Source organism: Rhipicephalus microplus, chromosome 5 (genome assembly GCF_043290135.1).
Source record: "Rhipicephalus microplus isolate Deutch F79 chromosome 5, USDA_Rmic, whole genome shotgun sequence".
In the NCBI taxonomy this organism is placed as follows: Eukaryota; Metazoa; Arthropoda; class Arachnida; order Ixodida; family Ixodidae; genus Rhipicephalus; species Rhipicephalus microplus.
Genome location: NC_134704.1, coordinates 29,596,182 through 29,611,094, shown reverse-complemented (window position 1 = coordinate 29,611,094; position 14,913 = coordinate 29,596,182). Strand labels below are relative to the sequence as shown.

At 40.1% G+C, this 14,913-nt stretch overlaps 1 protein-coding gene across 1 annotated transcript; it reads left to right on the top strand.

Moving 5' to 3' along the window:
- Positions 1–69: 69 nt before the first annotated feature.
- On the top strand, positions 70–14,606 carry LOC119174805 (putative ATP-dependent RNA helicase DDX10). Its single transcript, XM_075895091.1, has 19 exons — positions 70–285; positions 529–589; positions 1,053–1,183; positions 2,190–2,348; positions 3,334–3,454; positions 4,313–4,427; positions 4,565–4,661; positions 4,932–5,036; positions 5,873–6,035; positions 6,597–6,681; positions 6,894–6,992; positions 7,261–7,348; positions 7,966–8,054; positions 10,312–10,582; positions 11,875–12,018; positions 13,125–13,289; positions 13,670–13,732; positions 13,869–14,002; positions 14,391–14,606. The coding sequence occupies exons 1-19, from the start codon at positions 85–87 to the stop codon at positions 14,566–14,568; spliced, it is 2,469 nt and encodes an 822-aa protein (XP_075751206.1). The 5' UTR covers positions 70–84; the 3' UTR covers positions 14,569–14,606.
- Positions 14,607–14,913: the final 307 nt, after the last annotated feature.

Sequence of the window (14,913 nt, the reverse complement as noted above, 5' to 3'; positions counted from 1 at the left end):
TGTTGTTGGTTTTATATATGTTTACAAAAATGATAAGGCAAAGGAAATTTAGTTGTCTTGCATCGCATTTTGTCCAATCTCAATATGGCAGCGGCCACACGTGAAAACATGGATGGCGAGCAGTATTCAGATAAGCGAGTGTTTACGAAAAGAAAATGGAACAAGCCGTCAAAGAATTTCAGTCGGCGTGGAGACAAGGAGTCAATGAAAGTTTACAGGAAGAGGCAGACCAAAGGTTTGACAGAAAAAGAAGAAATCGACAGGCTGCGAGCTCTTTACGAAGACGTAAGTATGCTGCTCCGAGCTATGACGTATATTTTTAGAGCCTGTTATGCGTAATACGGTGGCAGAATTGGCGTGAAGAATGCAGTGGCTAAAGCGAATACATGTTAAAAACGAGTTTTTTTTAGCTTTATTGCTGATAACGGTGACGGTGCAAGCACAGATGTGTCAGAATCTGAGCGCACTGACGTGCATTCAACCATCATTCGATACCACTTGTAACGTCGGGGTTTCTTTTTTGTTTAGTTCGACTCCAAGAGCGCCACAACCTTCAAGGACTTTCCGCTGTCAACGAAGACGCAACTTGGTGAGTGCCTAATTTGTGGTTTTTTTCTTCATGCGTGTCTCTTAATTTAACACTCCGTGCTGGTATGGCCCGTCTTAAGTGTTCGCTGGTTGCCCTCGCAGCCTGCAGCCACATCAGCCTGTGATGACTGACGTTTTAATGATTGGGAAAGAAACTGATTATGTGTGTTGGCCGTCACCGAATGACAGCGTAAAAGTCATTGCTGTGGCTGTGTCTTTTACCCATTCACGCATAAACTGCTTTCCACAAGAACCCAATCAATGCTAGTATCACGACACACGTGACTCACCAGCTTCAATGATGGCGTTTGGCCCTTGATGTTTGTGGCATCGTTTTTTGTTTGTTTGTTGATGCATTGCCGAAGATTAGGTTATTCTAAGCGTAACTATATGACCAATGAACATACTTTCTTGGTTGCATAGTTTAAATACCCTTTGACAAGTTGCTCTTACGTTTCGTGCAGGGCTTCAAGAGGCTGGGTATGTTACACCAACTGAAATTCAGCAAGAGGCCATTGGACTTGCATTGAGAGGCCATGACATCCTTGGAGCTGCCAAGACTGGCTCTGGAAAGACACTTGCATTTCTAATACCTGTAAGGGTTGACATCGTTAAACGTACTATGTTGTTTACTTTGTTCCATACGCATTTATTGATGGTTACAAGCATTTTTTTTCCAGAATGGCAGCTGTTAAATGACATAATTATTGTGAAAGAGGGTATGATACATTTCTGTACATGCACAACATATTTATTATAGGTGTGTAAGAAGACAGTTCATACTGAAAGACAAGAAATGCAAACACAGACACAAGAAAGTAGTAATGACGCCACAAACATGGCTTTCTAAAGGGGTGCACTACTTCCCTTGTGTACATAAGTTAAGGCATTTGATTCCTTCTTTATGCAAGTTAATGAAAGAGTGGCTTACGCATGTGCTACCACTGTTATCGATATGCCGTGCCTCAATCATTAAATGCATTTCTTCATTTCTATTACCTTTTTCATGGGCATGCATAGATAATTTTTAGTTCCTTGTTTCTTTCGCACCGTTGTGCGCCCCTTCAGTTGACGTTCGTGTGTCTGTGCTTGCACGTCCCGTCTTCTTTAATACTTACAAAGCTAGCTCATCTCTCAGTTATACGAAGAAGACAATATTGCGACTATTTTTTGCTCTGCAGATGCATATATTTATAATTTTTTTGTGCTCATGATAGATCTCAGAATAATTAAGATTAGGAAAAAAAGACTTCTGGTTTTCGTTTATGAATCATTTATATTATTATATAACAGCTGTTATATAAAAAACTGATCAGTGAGCCATAATGTTGCAGGAAGGAGGGTTTCTGTCCTAACCTTATGTCTGTGTCATTCATAAACATGAAATTCAAACAGTACTATCACAAAAAAAATGTGAAGTAGTGCAAAGAATGCTTTGTAGAAATGATGCATGTTTTAAGTGCCGGATGCATATTTATGTGGAAAACCTCTCATAATAGCTTGATGTTCATGGCTTGTTTGCTTGTCATTAACACACATCTGTTCTTATCCTACAATTGCTTATATTAAAGCCTTTCTCATTACTGTTTTACATCGCAAAGGTGCTGGAAAAGCTGTATTGTGAAATGTGGGCCCGCAACTACGGCATTGGCGCCTTGATTATTACACCAACGAGAGAGCTGGCGTATCAGATATTTGAAGTGCTCAAGAAGATAGGTGTGCATCATGACTTTTCAGCTGGTCTTGTAATAGGAGGAAAAGTAAGTCAAAAGTCTTTTTTTTTCTTAGCAGTTTATGGCAGTGTTCTGCCCTTACTTCGTAGAAATTGGGGTATCTAGTCGGTTGCCCCACATGTGGGACTACCTCGTAACATGTGCAGGGCATATAGCCTAACTATTAAGAAATACCTTTTCTTCTGCTTCACGTTTTTTGAAAACTTTTGCACATAAATTTCTCTAGCCTATTTTTCAATCACAAACACTGCCATAGCGTGTCTTCTGAATGTCCCAAATTTTTCATAAGGTTTACGAAGTTGGGCTTTTTTAATAAAGAATTTCACATCCTGTTTTATAAAACATATTTTTTTAATGCAAAGGCTTCACCAGTCGGTTTTGTGTAACTTCTGGGAGAAGTCTTCTGGTGGTGAATTGATGCATAAAGAATAATGCTGGAACATGTTTGGGCTTTCCGAAGCATGCAAAGTTTGGCGGCAGCAAAGTCGCCAAAAATTTCTGTGGCATATAAACAATGTGTTGCTTGTCTGTCATTTCTGTTACAAGTTTCTTGCATTGCATCTGCAGGTAAAGCTTCTTCATTCATGTGTTCATATATTCCTGAGATTATTTAGGCTTGGGACTGACTTTAAAAAATCTACAATGATTACTTTATTGTGCCTGTAAGATTTTAAAATGCGAAAATTGCATTACCTTGCAGGTATGCTTCGAATTCTGGTGATTTTTAAAAAGATCTGGGCTCTGCTTTCTTAGTGCACTGTGGTGACTGCAAATCTGCTTGCGATTTGGCATGATAAACATAATGCCACCCATGTTGAATACTATTCTTACTATAAATGACGGTAATTTATAGATTTGGGGAAAGTGTGATCTATACGGAAGTGATAATTCTACAATGGCACACCAATGCAGAACAGTTCCGATGACATTTGGAGTCTGGTTTTGTTGTTGCCCGACTTTGAATGGCAATGTGCATATGCTTAATGCTCTGTACGCTTTTTTTTTCTTCTAGGATTTAAAGTTCGAGAGCAAACGGATGGATTCGTGCAACATTGTCATTTGCACACCAGGTCGCCTACTGCAACACATGGATGAAAACCCACTGTTTGATGCCACCCAGTTGCAGATTTTGGGTGGGTGGTTGGTTCTTGACGGTTCAACATGTATTATTCACATGGAATCGGGAATATGGTGGATATTGTATCCTAAATTTATTAGACATATTACATGGTGCATTTAAAGTAAAGTCAGTTTTGTGTTTACCGGCAAAACTTTTAGTGTGATACTGTTAACGTCTGGATAGTTTGAAACAGAATGCATTTTGGGGGCATTCTTATATGAAATACCACACCAAGAGAGATCTTTTTGTTTGCTTTCATTGCAGAATATAGAACGTTTGTACTTTATATAGGGTGGTAAGCAGTGCTACTTCGAGAAACTTGCCAGTTGTGTGTACTGCACACAAATTTGTAGTGTGAATGACAGGGAAAAATTGTCTGTGTTTTGATTTCATCCTGCTGATAATTGCTTGAAAGATTGTGATATTAATGTCCAATTTTTTATGTAAAGGGCACCTTTTTTTTTGTGATGGGAATCGGTGAGAATTCCATTGGGTGAATATGGCAGGTAAGAGATAATGTAAACGGAAAGAGCGCAAACTATCAACTGGTTTTATTCATTTGGTCGCTGCATATATATGCACATTTTTCACATGTCGCAAATAAATCAAAAGAAGAGAGGGAGAATTAAAAAGCACATGCTAAGATCACCTCATGTTAACAAAAGCTGCGCAGAAAGTTATGCAGAGTAACAAAAGTGTCACGCAGTTATAGCCCATTTTCTTAATACACAAAGCTTCCGACGGCTCAAGCCCCACACAGATATGCACCAGCTCGCCAGCAAAAAGTTTTATTAGGCATCTTTTATTTATTGCTGGCAGAAATTATGCATATTTTAAACTCTTTGTGATTTTATGTTCTCACTTCTTCCAGTGCTGGATGAAGCAGATCGCATCTTAGACTTGGGTTTCCAGCAGACAGTCAATGCGATTATCGAAAACATTCCGCTGCAGCGGCAGACATTGCTCTTCTCAGCGACGCAGACTAAGTATGGGAACATTGTTTGCTTGTGTTACTTGTGTCTGGTGATTTGTGATATGAAAGCATGTGTGTTTTACCATGGGTTACAGGTGTTGTGATTTTTCTCTTTAGTTACTCTAATTAGTAATTAATTGTCTGCCCTAGGTCTGTGAAAGACTTGGCAAGGCTGAGTCTGAAAGACCCAGATTATGTGTCGGTTCATGAGAATGCCAAGTTTTCTACACCTGAAGGCCTTAGACAGGTATGTTGGTAAACTTTTTCCTGTACACTTGACAATGTATTGAAACGTAAGCCTAGCTATGCATTGTATGGTTTGGGTGATTTTTATACCTGTCTCTCAACCCTTGTATTTTCGTAATAGTAAGGGCTCATATGTTTGGGCTTTGGTAGTTGAAAAAAAAAAACAAAAAAAAAACGTGTTTTTGTTTGAGTGAAGTGCAATTTAGATTTTAAAAACTTTAATGGCTTTTTAAAATAATCCAATTGCAATGCTGTTTTGTCTTTCCTGCAGAGCTATGTTGTTTGCGAGCTACATAACAAGTTGAACTTGCTTTGGTCATTTATCCGGAACCACCTGAAGCAGAAAATTCTTGTCTTTCTGTCCAGCTGCAAACAGGTACTTGGGATTTCGTATTCACTTTTGACCTTCTTTTGTGTGTTGCATTGGTATATGATTTCTGAGCATTTGTTTCTGTATTAGAATAGTGCAACAGGTAGATAAATAACAATGTAAATTTGCTGTGCACTTATGGCGAGTTGTTGTATAGTGCTGGTTAAAAGTTCCCAGACTGCTATCCCATGCATTCCTGTAGCAGTGTTGCCTGGAAACTTCCAACTCGCTTTGTAGCTCCAGCTATTCAGTCGCATCACACTCCAAGGGGATGGCAAACGATTTCAATATATTGGTAACTGTAGATCCAAAATTTGCTTATTTGAAGCTTATCTAAAAACTCCATACAAATCTCGTCTAGTCTCTTGCGATATAAAAAACGAGAACTCACCAACTTGTTGCCAAAAGGATGTGAGCTTACGTGTTACTAATATCTTGTCCACACCATCGTGCATGTCGTGCTGGGAGTCTGTGTTTTTGAAGTAGCATGAAGGTCTACACTCGGTAACAAGTCTCCGCAGCTACTAGCATATGTGTTGCCTTGTACCCTTCTTTTGTGTCCATGTTTGCATTCCTTACCTTGTCTCTGGAGTCCTTCATGTCATGGCAGTAAGCTTTTCAATATTTGCAATCTTATTAGTAAGCCTAGCGGAATGCTTGTCAAGTCATGTTGTTGTCTTGTGTTGTAGCGTGTTATGCCAGCGTGTATCACTGTCCTTGTCTCTTAGTGTTCTCTCAGCACTAAGAGGACGTTTAGCTTAAATCTGTGTCGTCTCGTTTCACCATTTGCTTCCCTTCTGTTTTTTTTTCTCTTCTTTCTTTTTGCCATTGGCTTAACTCAGGTCAAGTATGTGTACCGAGCGTTCTGCCGTATGAGGCCAGGCATGACCATCCTGGAACTCCATGGCAACATGTTTCAACTGAAGCGCATGGCTGTGTATGACGAGTTCTGCCGCAAACAGAGCGCTGTTCTTATTGCCACTGACATTGCAGCACGAGGCCTGGGTAAGACAGTGGCCATTCTAATACTTTTGGCTGGCTAGTTGGTGTCGTGAACGAACACTTTCTCTAATGTTCCAGCTACCAGTCCACAGCGTTACTTCCTTTTCTCCTGTGTATACCCCCAATAGGTAGTTAACGTGCTTTCTTAGGCCGAGTGTGTGTAGGTGCGAGCTAGGCTGCACTTTACTGTAGCTGCTACCAGGAATTTGTAATGTAAGTTTGCTTGTAAAGGTGGATCCAACTTCTATATGGGGGTGGTCAACGAAAGTTGCAACCTGACATCACAAAGGGCAGCAACTTACTGGCTATTTTAAATGTGCTTAATTGTCATTACTGACTGACTAGTTTTACTAAATACTTATACCATTAGGTGAATTTTGCATAGCTATGCCCATCTGAAAACTTTGTTCATATGTAGGGTGCACAATCATGTGCGCAATACTGCCACGTGCATAATTGCAGTACTGCACCAATCTAAGTTATTGTTGTGTCATGAGGTCTTGTTCTTAAAACGTAAAGGTAAATCATTCTGTCAACCCAGCTGTCATATTTTTTCTACACCAGATTTTCCAGCCGTCAACTGGGTAATCCAATTCGACTGCCCTGAAGATGTTAGTACTTACATCCACAGAGCTGGGAGAACGGCCAGGTATGAGCTAGTTAATTAACCTCACTTATTGAACGATTGTTGGGAAGATCTTGCTTTCGAAATATACCTGTCATCAGTTTCTTGAACAAATTGGTCAATGAGTAGACTTCTTTTTCCAAAGCCAAACCCTAGGCTGCCACGACTTTTCTCTGCACTGTTCTGTTTCCTCTGGTCTGAAATACGCGTGACATGTATTTTTGCTGTTCCTCTAGGTTCCAGAAAGATGGCGAAGCATTGCTGATCTTGCTTCCTTCAGAAGAACCCATGGCGGAGCAATTGACTGAGAACAAAATACCAATATCGAAAATACAGTGAGTACATAGAGCCTGAATTACTTTATGGAGCTTGTTGGAAAGGCAAAACAAACAAGTTATTTGTTCTTTGTTGCAATAGGCATTCGGAGAACAGCAGTATGACTCGAAAATTTCTGTTCACATTAATATTTAGAGCACCAAAGTAAAGATTTGTAAAAAATTTACTGCTAAGCACTTGACCTACAGTCTTTGAACATAAAAAGGCATTAGTGAGGACGGTTGATCAGAATAGCTGAGTGAGCTTGTGTGCTGTTCCTCATTTCAGAGTCAATCCCAAGATGTTTGTAAATGTACAGAAGAAGCTGGAAGTCATGTGTGCCAGAGACGTAGCATTAAAGGAGTGTGCCCAACGGGTGGGTACATTTGAATATACAGATTTATTTTTCTTAATTACCAGATGCGTTTCGAAAAACAGTTTAACTTTTGTGATAAATGTATTGTAGTAATTCCTCAATTGGAGCAATAACCTTACAAACTGAGTATACAAAAGACTAAGATATGTTTAGGAATTTATTGTGTTGGCTGTCAATTACTCTGAGGTTGCTGTTAATGAAGTACTGTCAAGCAGCAATACACATCACTTGACCTTTCTTTTATTTTCTTTGACTTACACCTTATGGAGCATAGTTTGTATGCTTTTGGTAGGGTACATCATTTTGGAAGGATTTTGATGTTTCGTGTATACTACCTGTAGCCGTCTGTGTCTGTGCTTGTCAGTGTGCAAGGCTGAGCCCGTTTTTTTTTGCTAATGCCTTTTTAGTGGCCTGTGTACTTCATTTCATAGAATGTTTTTACGGTAGCACGATTTCTTGCCGCTTTATTTTATAAACTTGATGCCCTCAATTCTTCCTACATTGGCAGGGTAGATGCACCTCGTTATTTGATGCCAGGAACAGTTTGTGTACCAAGAAAATAAAATATTTTATATTTCTCTTTGTGAATGGACCTGTTGTCTTTCTCTCTATTTCAGTGCTTCACAGCTTATTTGAAAAGCGTATTTCTCATGAAAGACAAGACTGTGTTTGATGTGACCAAGCTTGATCTGGACGCATTTGCAAGGTGAGAGTGGTGCTTTGTTAAGAGGCAGAACTTTTTCAGTTGAGAGTTCCTGATAGGGTGCAAAACCGATAGCCCTTGATCCTTCATGCTTGTTATTAAAATTGCTTCTTACTTGCTCTTTGACTATAATCTGTTAACACAAATTTTTTTCTTGCACTGCCTGCCAGTAATGTGTGCAACTTGCTAAGCCTATATTTGTTAATTTGAATGCTTGTAAGGTGTCTAATGGCTTTCATGCTTAATGCTACGTCTTCACAAGCCTCTGTATTTTTTGTTTCTGTAAAAGGAAGTGTAGCTAGCATTTCATTGAGGTAATCCATTTGTGTTCTCCGTTCAGTCATTTTCACTCAAGATTTATGTCTACTTAGCCCACTGTTATTTTGTGTTCTCCGTTCAGTCATTTTCACTCAAGATTTACGTCTACTTAGCCCACTGTTATAAAATTTTCAGGCTAATGTGTGGTGCTGAATAATAACATTTTAACGCAACAGCATTATAGAGCTTGTTTCGCAGAAATTTCAGCGTCGGTGTCGCCATCGTTGGTTGTGAGCGAAAAATAATCTTGTGCATCACTGAAAAATCGAGAAAGATGGAAATAAAATGAATAATAAAAAAAATGCTGGTTTTGCGTGGCAAGCAAGTGTTCTACCACGGAGCCACGCATCTGCTTGCAAATGCAGTGAAAGTGACTTGTATGCTTTACAAACGCACGTGTCCTGTACATATGCTTCACGATGCGACATGTATTACCGCAATAATAATGCCTGGCACAAGTGTACATTGCAATCGGGCATCAAAACATGCGATAATCATGAATTCATAGTTTAAAGTGGGCCACCCACTACCAAAGGCACACACATTGCTGCATCTTTTTCCTTAAAGTCACGTAGTGGGGGCATAGGAAGTTCGAAAAGGTTTCAGGCACACAATTGCCCAGGGTTCAAAGCATGCTACCCATTACACAGAATGCAGATGTGTGGAAAAGCTTCACTGACACAAGCCATTTTAAACTCGGTATGCACTAGGGACAGGATATCGCTATCACGTTCAACTCTTAAAGGCGAAGCTTAAGGGTCCCCCAATTTTTAATAATATTGTGGACTTCGATAATACTTGCAACCACGAAGTGACTAAGTGCGATTTACTGTAGACAAACTCAACAAGGTGACATTGTCGTTGAAATGTATGTTATTTGAAAAAAAAAAAAAAGCCTAGACTGAAATGAAAGTCTTGTTGCATGCGCTACCCTTTCGGGAAACGGGACATAAACGATGCATTAGCATAATTTATGTCAGTAGCCTGTGCTATTTTCTGATAAAGCTCACATACTTGCAAGGCCACTCAAACTACAATTTGGGAAAGGTTTCGTTCTTGTGTTCACTCGCTTGGTGTGGATTGTACACTTGCTATCTCGAACCTTTTCCAGACCAACTGTTAATTACTACAAATTATTTGTTTGGTTGCCATCTTTCTCTGGTCCTTTCTATCCTACATGAGTAGTGTGCCTTGAGTCGGGAAATGCCAATTGGCTTGGCAGCCTGATATTTCCGAGTTGTCAAAGGGGCAGTCAGAAGAAAAAGATTTTTGTCAGATTAGTAAATAAAATTTCACAGTACTCAAAGCACCTCTCTTACCAGAAAAGATGCTTGGAAAGTGAAAAAAAATGTGCAAAAAAGAACAAATACAGGTGACTTCACCACCTTGAAGTTTCCTTACCAATTCACTGTGACGTTTGCTCAGAGGCAGTGCCTGGATTTTCTAAGGGGGGTCGGGGGGGTGTATTCTTTTGGAAGGGCAAGGAGGTAGGGAATTTGTTCATTGTATTTTGACTGCTTGCTGTTAGGGTGGCAGGTACAAATTTAAGGGGGGGACAGTTTCCTTCCCCACACCCTGTCACTGGTGCCACCACACCATTTGCTACGGCCTACATGATAATTCTTTGACAAAATGTTTACATGGTGTTGTGAAAAATCCAGAGTCTCAAGTTGGCATGTTTAAAAAAATGTTATTGAACGAGTGGGGCCAAAATATACAAGAAGACTGAAATTTGGCACTTAAGTTTACATTACAAAGTTCCGTGCTGAAGTTCAAAGATGGAACTTTGAGCTTCATTTCCTCTTCTAATAACTATCCCATGATAATGGAGTTCATGATGATAATATTCTGAAAAAATAATTTATCTGTCTAAAAGGACTTTGTTTCACTTTAATGGTTCCCTTAATTACTCAGCTATGTGTGTCTATTGTGCACATTGTAGGTCGTTAGGCCTGGCCATGGCCCCACGAGTGCGTTTTCTTCAGAAGCACATGAAAGAACTTGAGGCAAGGGAGGCCAAGCAGAAGAAAATGGCGGAGGAGAAGGCAGCAAAGGCAAAGAGTGCGGACAAAGCTAAGGCTGGACAAGATGTGTCCACAAAGCCCGTTTCACCCGTCAAAGGTCCCGACACAGAAGCATTCCAGTTTGACGTGTCGGACGAAAGTGAAGATGACATATTCACTGTCAAGAGACAAGTGACATACAAATCTGATGTAAGCAGTGGGAACATTGGTGCGTTTGGTTTGGTACACAGTCTGGTATTTGCGGTACCAGACTGTGTACTGGCCACATACTTGTAATTACAGTCTACAACATTTGCTCTCAAATCTTTTATTTTGCTTATGTTACATTCGAATATTGGCAGTTTTGTGTCCACTATAGCAAGAAATCTGTACAGGAAACAAGAGTAAAATAAGACAAAGGAGGTTACTATTCGTGTTTTTCTTGAATTTGTTATTTTGTAATTATTTAGATCAATAACTATGCAGTAGTAATTATACTGGCTGTATGCAGTTTTCTGTGCCACAAAAATAGGTGTAAATATTTAATGTGTGTATAGGTTAATGCATTTTCAGCAAATGTTATTCTCGTTTTTATATTCCATTATTTCCATCAATTTTAAGAAGTGTCAAAATTTTTAATGTGTGCTTGTGTTTGCACTATATTGTGCAAAGTCTGGATTTAATATTCCTTCTTTTCATTTCAATGCAGCCAGCTGTGTAAAATAGCGTGCTGGGATTTGTGTTTCTTCCCACGCAATATATGGCATTTCTGCTTCTTTTAAACGTTCAAGAACATATATTAATGCAAACTGCACTGCAAATCATCCATTTCTGCCTAGTACTTTTGTAATGCTGGTGCAATATGAATCTGCATTGGTTTGTTGCAGCAGTGAAAGAAAATAAGCTTGGAGTATTCCTCATTTCACATGTCGCAGCGATTGCAGGGAGCTTTGGGATTTTTATTGGTGATCTCACAGACCGAAAATCTTAAGAACATTCTCTTTTCTTTAGAAGTTTCCACACTAAAACACAGTATTGTTAGTTGTTCTGTCATCCTGGTGTGGTGCATTGGTTACTATAGCCCTTGTAGGATCACAATCGCATTTATTCATTTGCAGTACTACCCCAGTAACTGAGAATGATGCATACGATTTCTAATTGTTGTTCCCCTGTCCCCAAAGTAAAGGAAAAAAAATTATTTTGAATGGTTTTTTGGAGTTCTTAGAAGTGTAGGTGGTCGAAAATACTGTGTAAAAGACAAATAGATTGGGTATTAAGGCTCCATTATAATAATAGATATAACACAGCCCTTATCAGAGAGGGCATAAATTAAATGACACACATAGTGCCTGGGCTGAAACTTTCAAATTATTGCTGTTTGATACCAAGGTGTGAAAGGATTGTTACCGTCAAAAAAGGACTGCATGATAGTAACCGATGTGACAAGCAAAACTTGCGAAGCAGCCTCTCGTGAGGCTTCAAATACCTTTTTTTTTTTTCAGGATGATGACGAATTACCTGCCGCTGTGGAGGAGGAAGACATAAAGAAAAAGAAAAAAGTCATAACAAAGGTTGCTTTGGCCAAGAAAGTGCTCAAGAAGAAAGTAGTGCCAAACACAAAAGTCATCTTTGACGATGAAGGCGAGGTAAAAAAGTCTTCAAAGCATTACTTCGCTTGTCACTGCATGTGGACAGTGTGAATACTTTATAGGTGCCTGAAACTTTTCCTGAATGTCCTGAACTAAGTGTTATTAGTTGTTAAAAATGTTCTCCGATTTTCACGCTCATAATCACTAGTGTAAGGGGAAAGCATCTGAATGCCATGTGAACCACTGTTTCCACAAATCAACAAAACAAAGATGTTTTTTTTTTAAAGTTAGTTTGTATAGAGAGCACCTTGTGTTTTGTTGTAAACCGAGCATCAAAATCAACACCGTGGCTTATGCGACGAAGGGAAACGGGGAGGAGGGTGTTGCCACAAAGCAAACTTGAGCAAAATGCTTGTGCGACGTTACATATGTGCTAGCGTATCGGTGTACCGTAAAATCCTGAGCAAGCCCTTTCACTCAACTAAGTGCCCCTCTCCCATTTTTGGGAGATTTCAAACAAGCGGCCTCTTCTGCCCTCCCACCAGTTTCACCGTTTCATTCGCCGTTTTCTTTTGCCCGAAGAAGGCAAATGGATACAGCGAACCCCTGCATACTATTCAGTGAAGCATGCCGTTATAAGAGCAAATGTGCATCCGTTATTACTAAAAACTCTTCCAATGTCATCTAAAATTTCGATCCATGGCCGAGCAAGGGCCCCCCTCCAAATCTTGTGGACTTATCCTTGAATGTAGGGGTAGGGGGGGGGGTGCTTGCTTGGGATTTTACAGTAGTGCATCCATATCGGGATCTTTTAGGCATTAGCAAAAAAATAATTAGAGCTCAAGCGAACGGCACATTCACTCATGCACACACCCAGCCACCTGCCTGGGTGTGTGTGTGAATGTTCAGTGCGTTTGGGCTCAAATTGTTTTCTGAAAATAACATGTCAACTAACTCAACAAGTTTTTTTAGTTTAGGCATTAGTGCTAAAAAAATTTTAGCTATGTGTTGCATAACTGTGCAGGTATTTTTGCTTTGCATTTTTTTGTTCTTTGAATTAACATTCAAACCTGTTCTCAACCAACATCGCATAGGTATGGTCGTCCATCGATAGTGCTGTGTTTTGTAATCTTTCTGACCCTTAATATTGCTAACATTCACAGGTTGTAGAAGGTATCAACGTCCCCAAGGCTCAAGTGGTCAAGAAATTGCTGGAGGAAGAGAAAGCACCCTGTGGCATTGACCTAGAGATCTCGAAGAAGATTCTCGAGGAAGAGGACAAGTTTGACAAGGAGCGCTACCGGGAGCGCATCAGGGCAATGCACAAAGTACGAATTGAGGAGTCGTTATAAGGTTGATACCTTATGCAAGTTTTAGCACATTTACCCTAGCACAAAGACTTTAGCAACTGCATTGTAATCAGAGCCCCCTGTTAATTAAATTAGACATATATACTGAGAAAATATAATCTATATTTAAAAGGTATGCTCATGTGTTCATTTACCTGATGATTTTTCTCCAAGTCATTGCTGACAATTTCTAAGACTGAAGGGACCTCCATTGTTACCATTTTTGTTTGCAGTTGACACACCACTTAATAAGCTCTCTCTCCAAGCAATATTGACAACCAACCTTGGGGGCAAATTTTCTGCAGTTGTTGACCTCTTTTAGCTGCCAATTGACCTTACATTTGCTCCTTTGTTTTCAGATGAAGCGACTGAAGATGCGCCAAGAGCGGAAAGAACAGAGCGGCGAGGCAGGTGCAGAATTGGTATGTGCCACGTCTTTCTGTTTATATGCTGAAGTTAGTGCTGAGCAGAAAATGTCGTCTTTCACACATGTGTAAATGTTTAAGCCTAGATTGTTAGGGAAGCCAAGCCTTAAGTGCGACTCATTGTCTCTGAAAGGATGCTGGCAGTGGAAGTGAACAGGAAGATGAAGGCGAAAGTGAAGAAGAGCAGGAGGAAGCATCCGGCTCGACAGGTGAAGAGGACAGTGAAGGCACAGAGGCCAGCTCTGAAGACGATGGTCACCCGCAAAGGTTTGCGCGCTGTTTCTCTCTATCTCCTCCTTTCTTTGTATGCGCCTTTAGTATCATTGTGTGCTGTTTGGTATTCCTGTTTCACTTTGCAACTGCAATCAAGTTCACTGTGTCATGTGATCAAAATTATTATGCCCAGCTTTTGTTTAATTAGCAAGGTGCTTGATGGTGCAATTGTTTTATCAGAACATTCATATTGCTATGCTGCACCAATACAAATTGTTCATTAGAACTACAGTTCATTGACAGTACCTACATACTGTTTCACTTGGACACCCACACTATAAATTTTCTACTGCCACTACATATTCTGTTGCATCAAGCTGCAATGATAACTTTATTCTGTTGCATCAAGCTGCAATGATAACTTAAGGTTTTCGTTTTTTAGCGGAAAACGAAAGGCCAACCAAAGCACCAAGTTGCTGCCCGAGAAGAAAATGGCGAGGAGACAGCCACAACATGCAAACACTGACAGTGAAGAGGACGACGATGTTAATCCCATGGACACTGGTCTTGACCTGGAAGGGGACGAAGCATTGGCTCTGCATATATTATCTAAACGGTAATTTATCTAAATCTAAATAAATATGATGTCTAAGGTTTCCACGGTAGCCTCGTTGCGGTGGTCTATTGGCTAAGGTACTCGGCTGTTGGCCCGCAGGTCATGGGATTGAATCCCGGTTGCGGCATTTTCTACACATTTTCGATGGAGGCGAAAATGCTGTAGGCTCATGCACTCAGATTTGGGTGCACGTTAAAGAACCCCAGGGGGTTGAAATTTCCGGAGCCCTCCACTACGGCGTCTCTCATAATCATATGGTGGTTTTGGGACGTTAGACCTCACATATCAATCAATCAAGGTTTCCACAGTAGCTTGTCTATCAAACAAAGTCGGCATCGCTGAACACGAC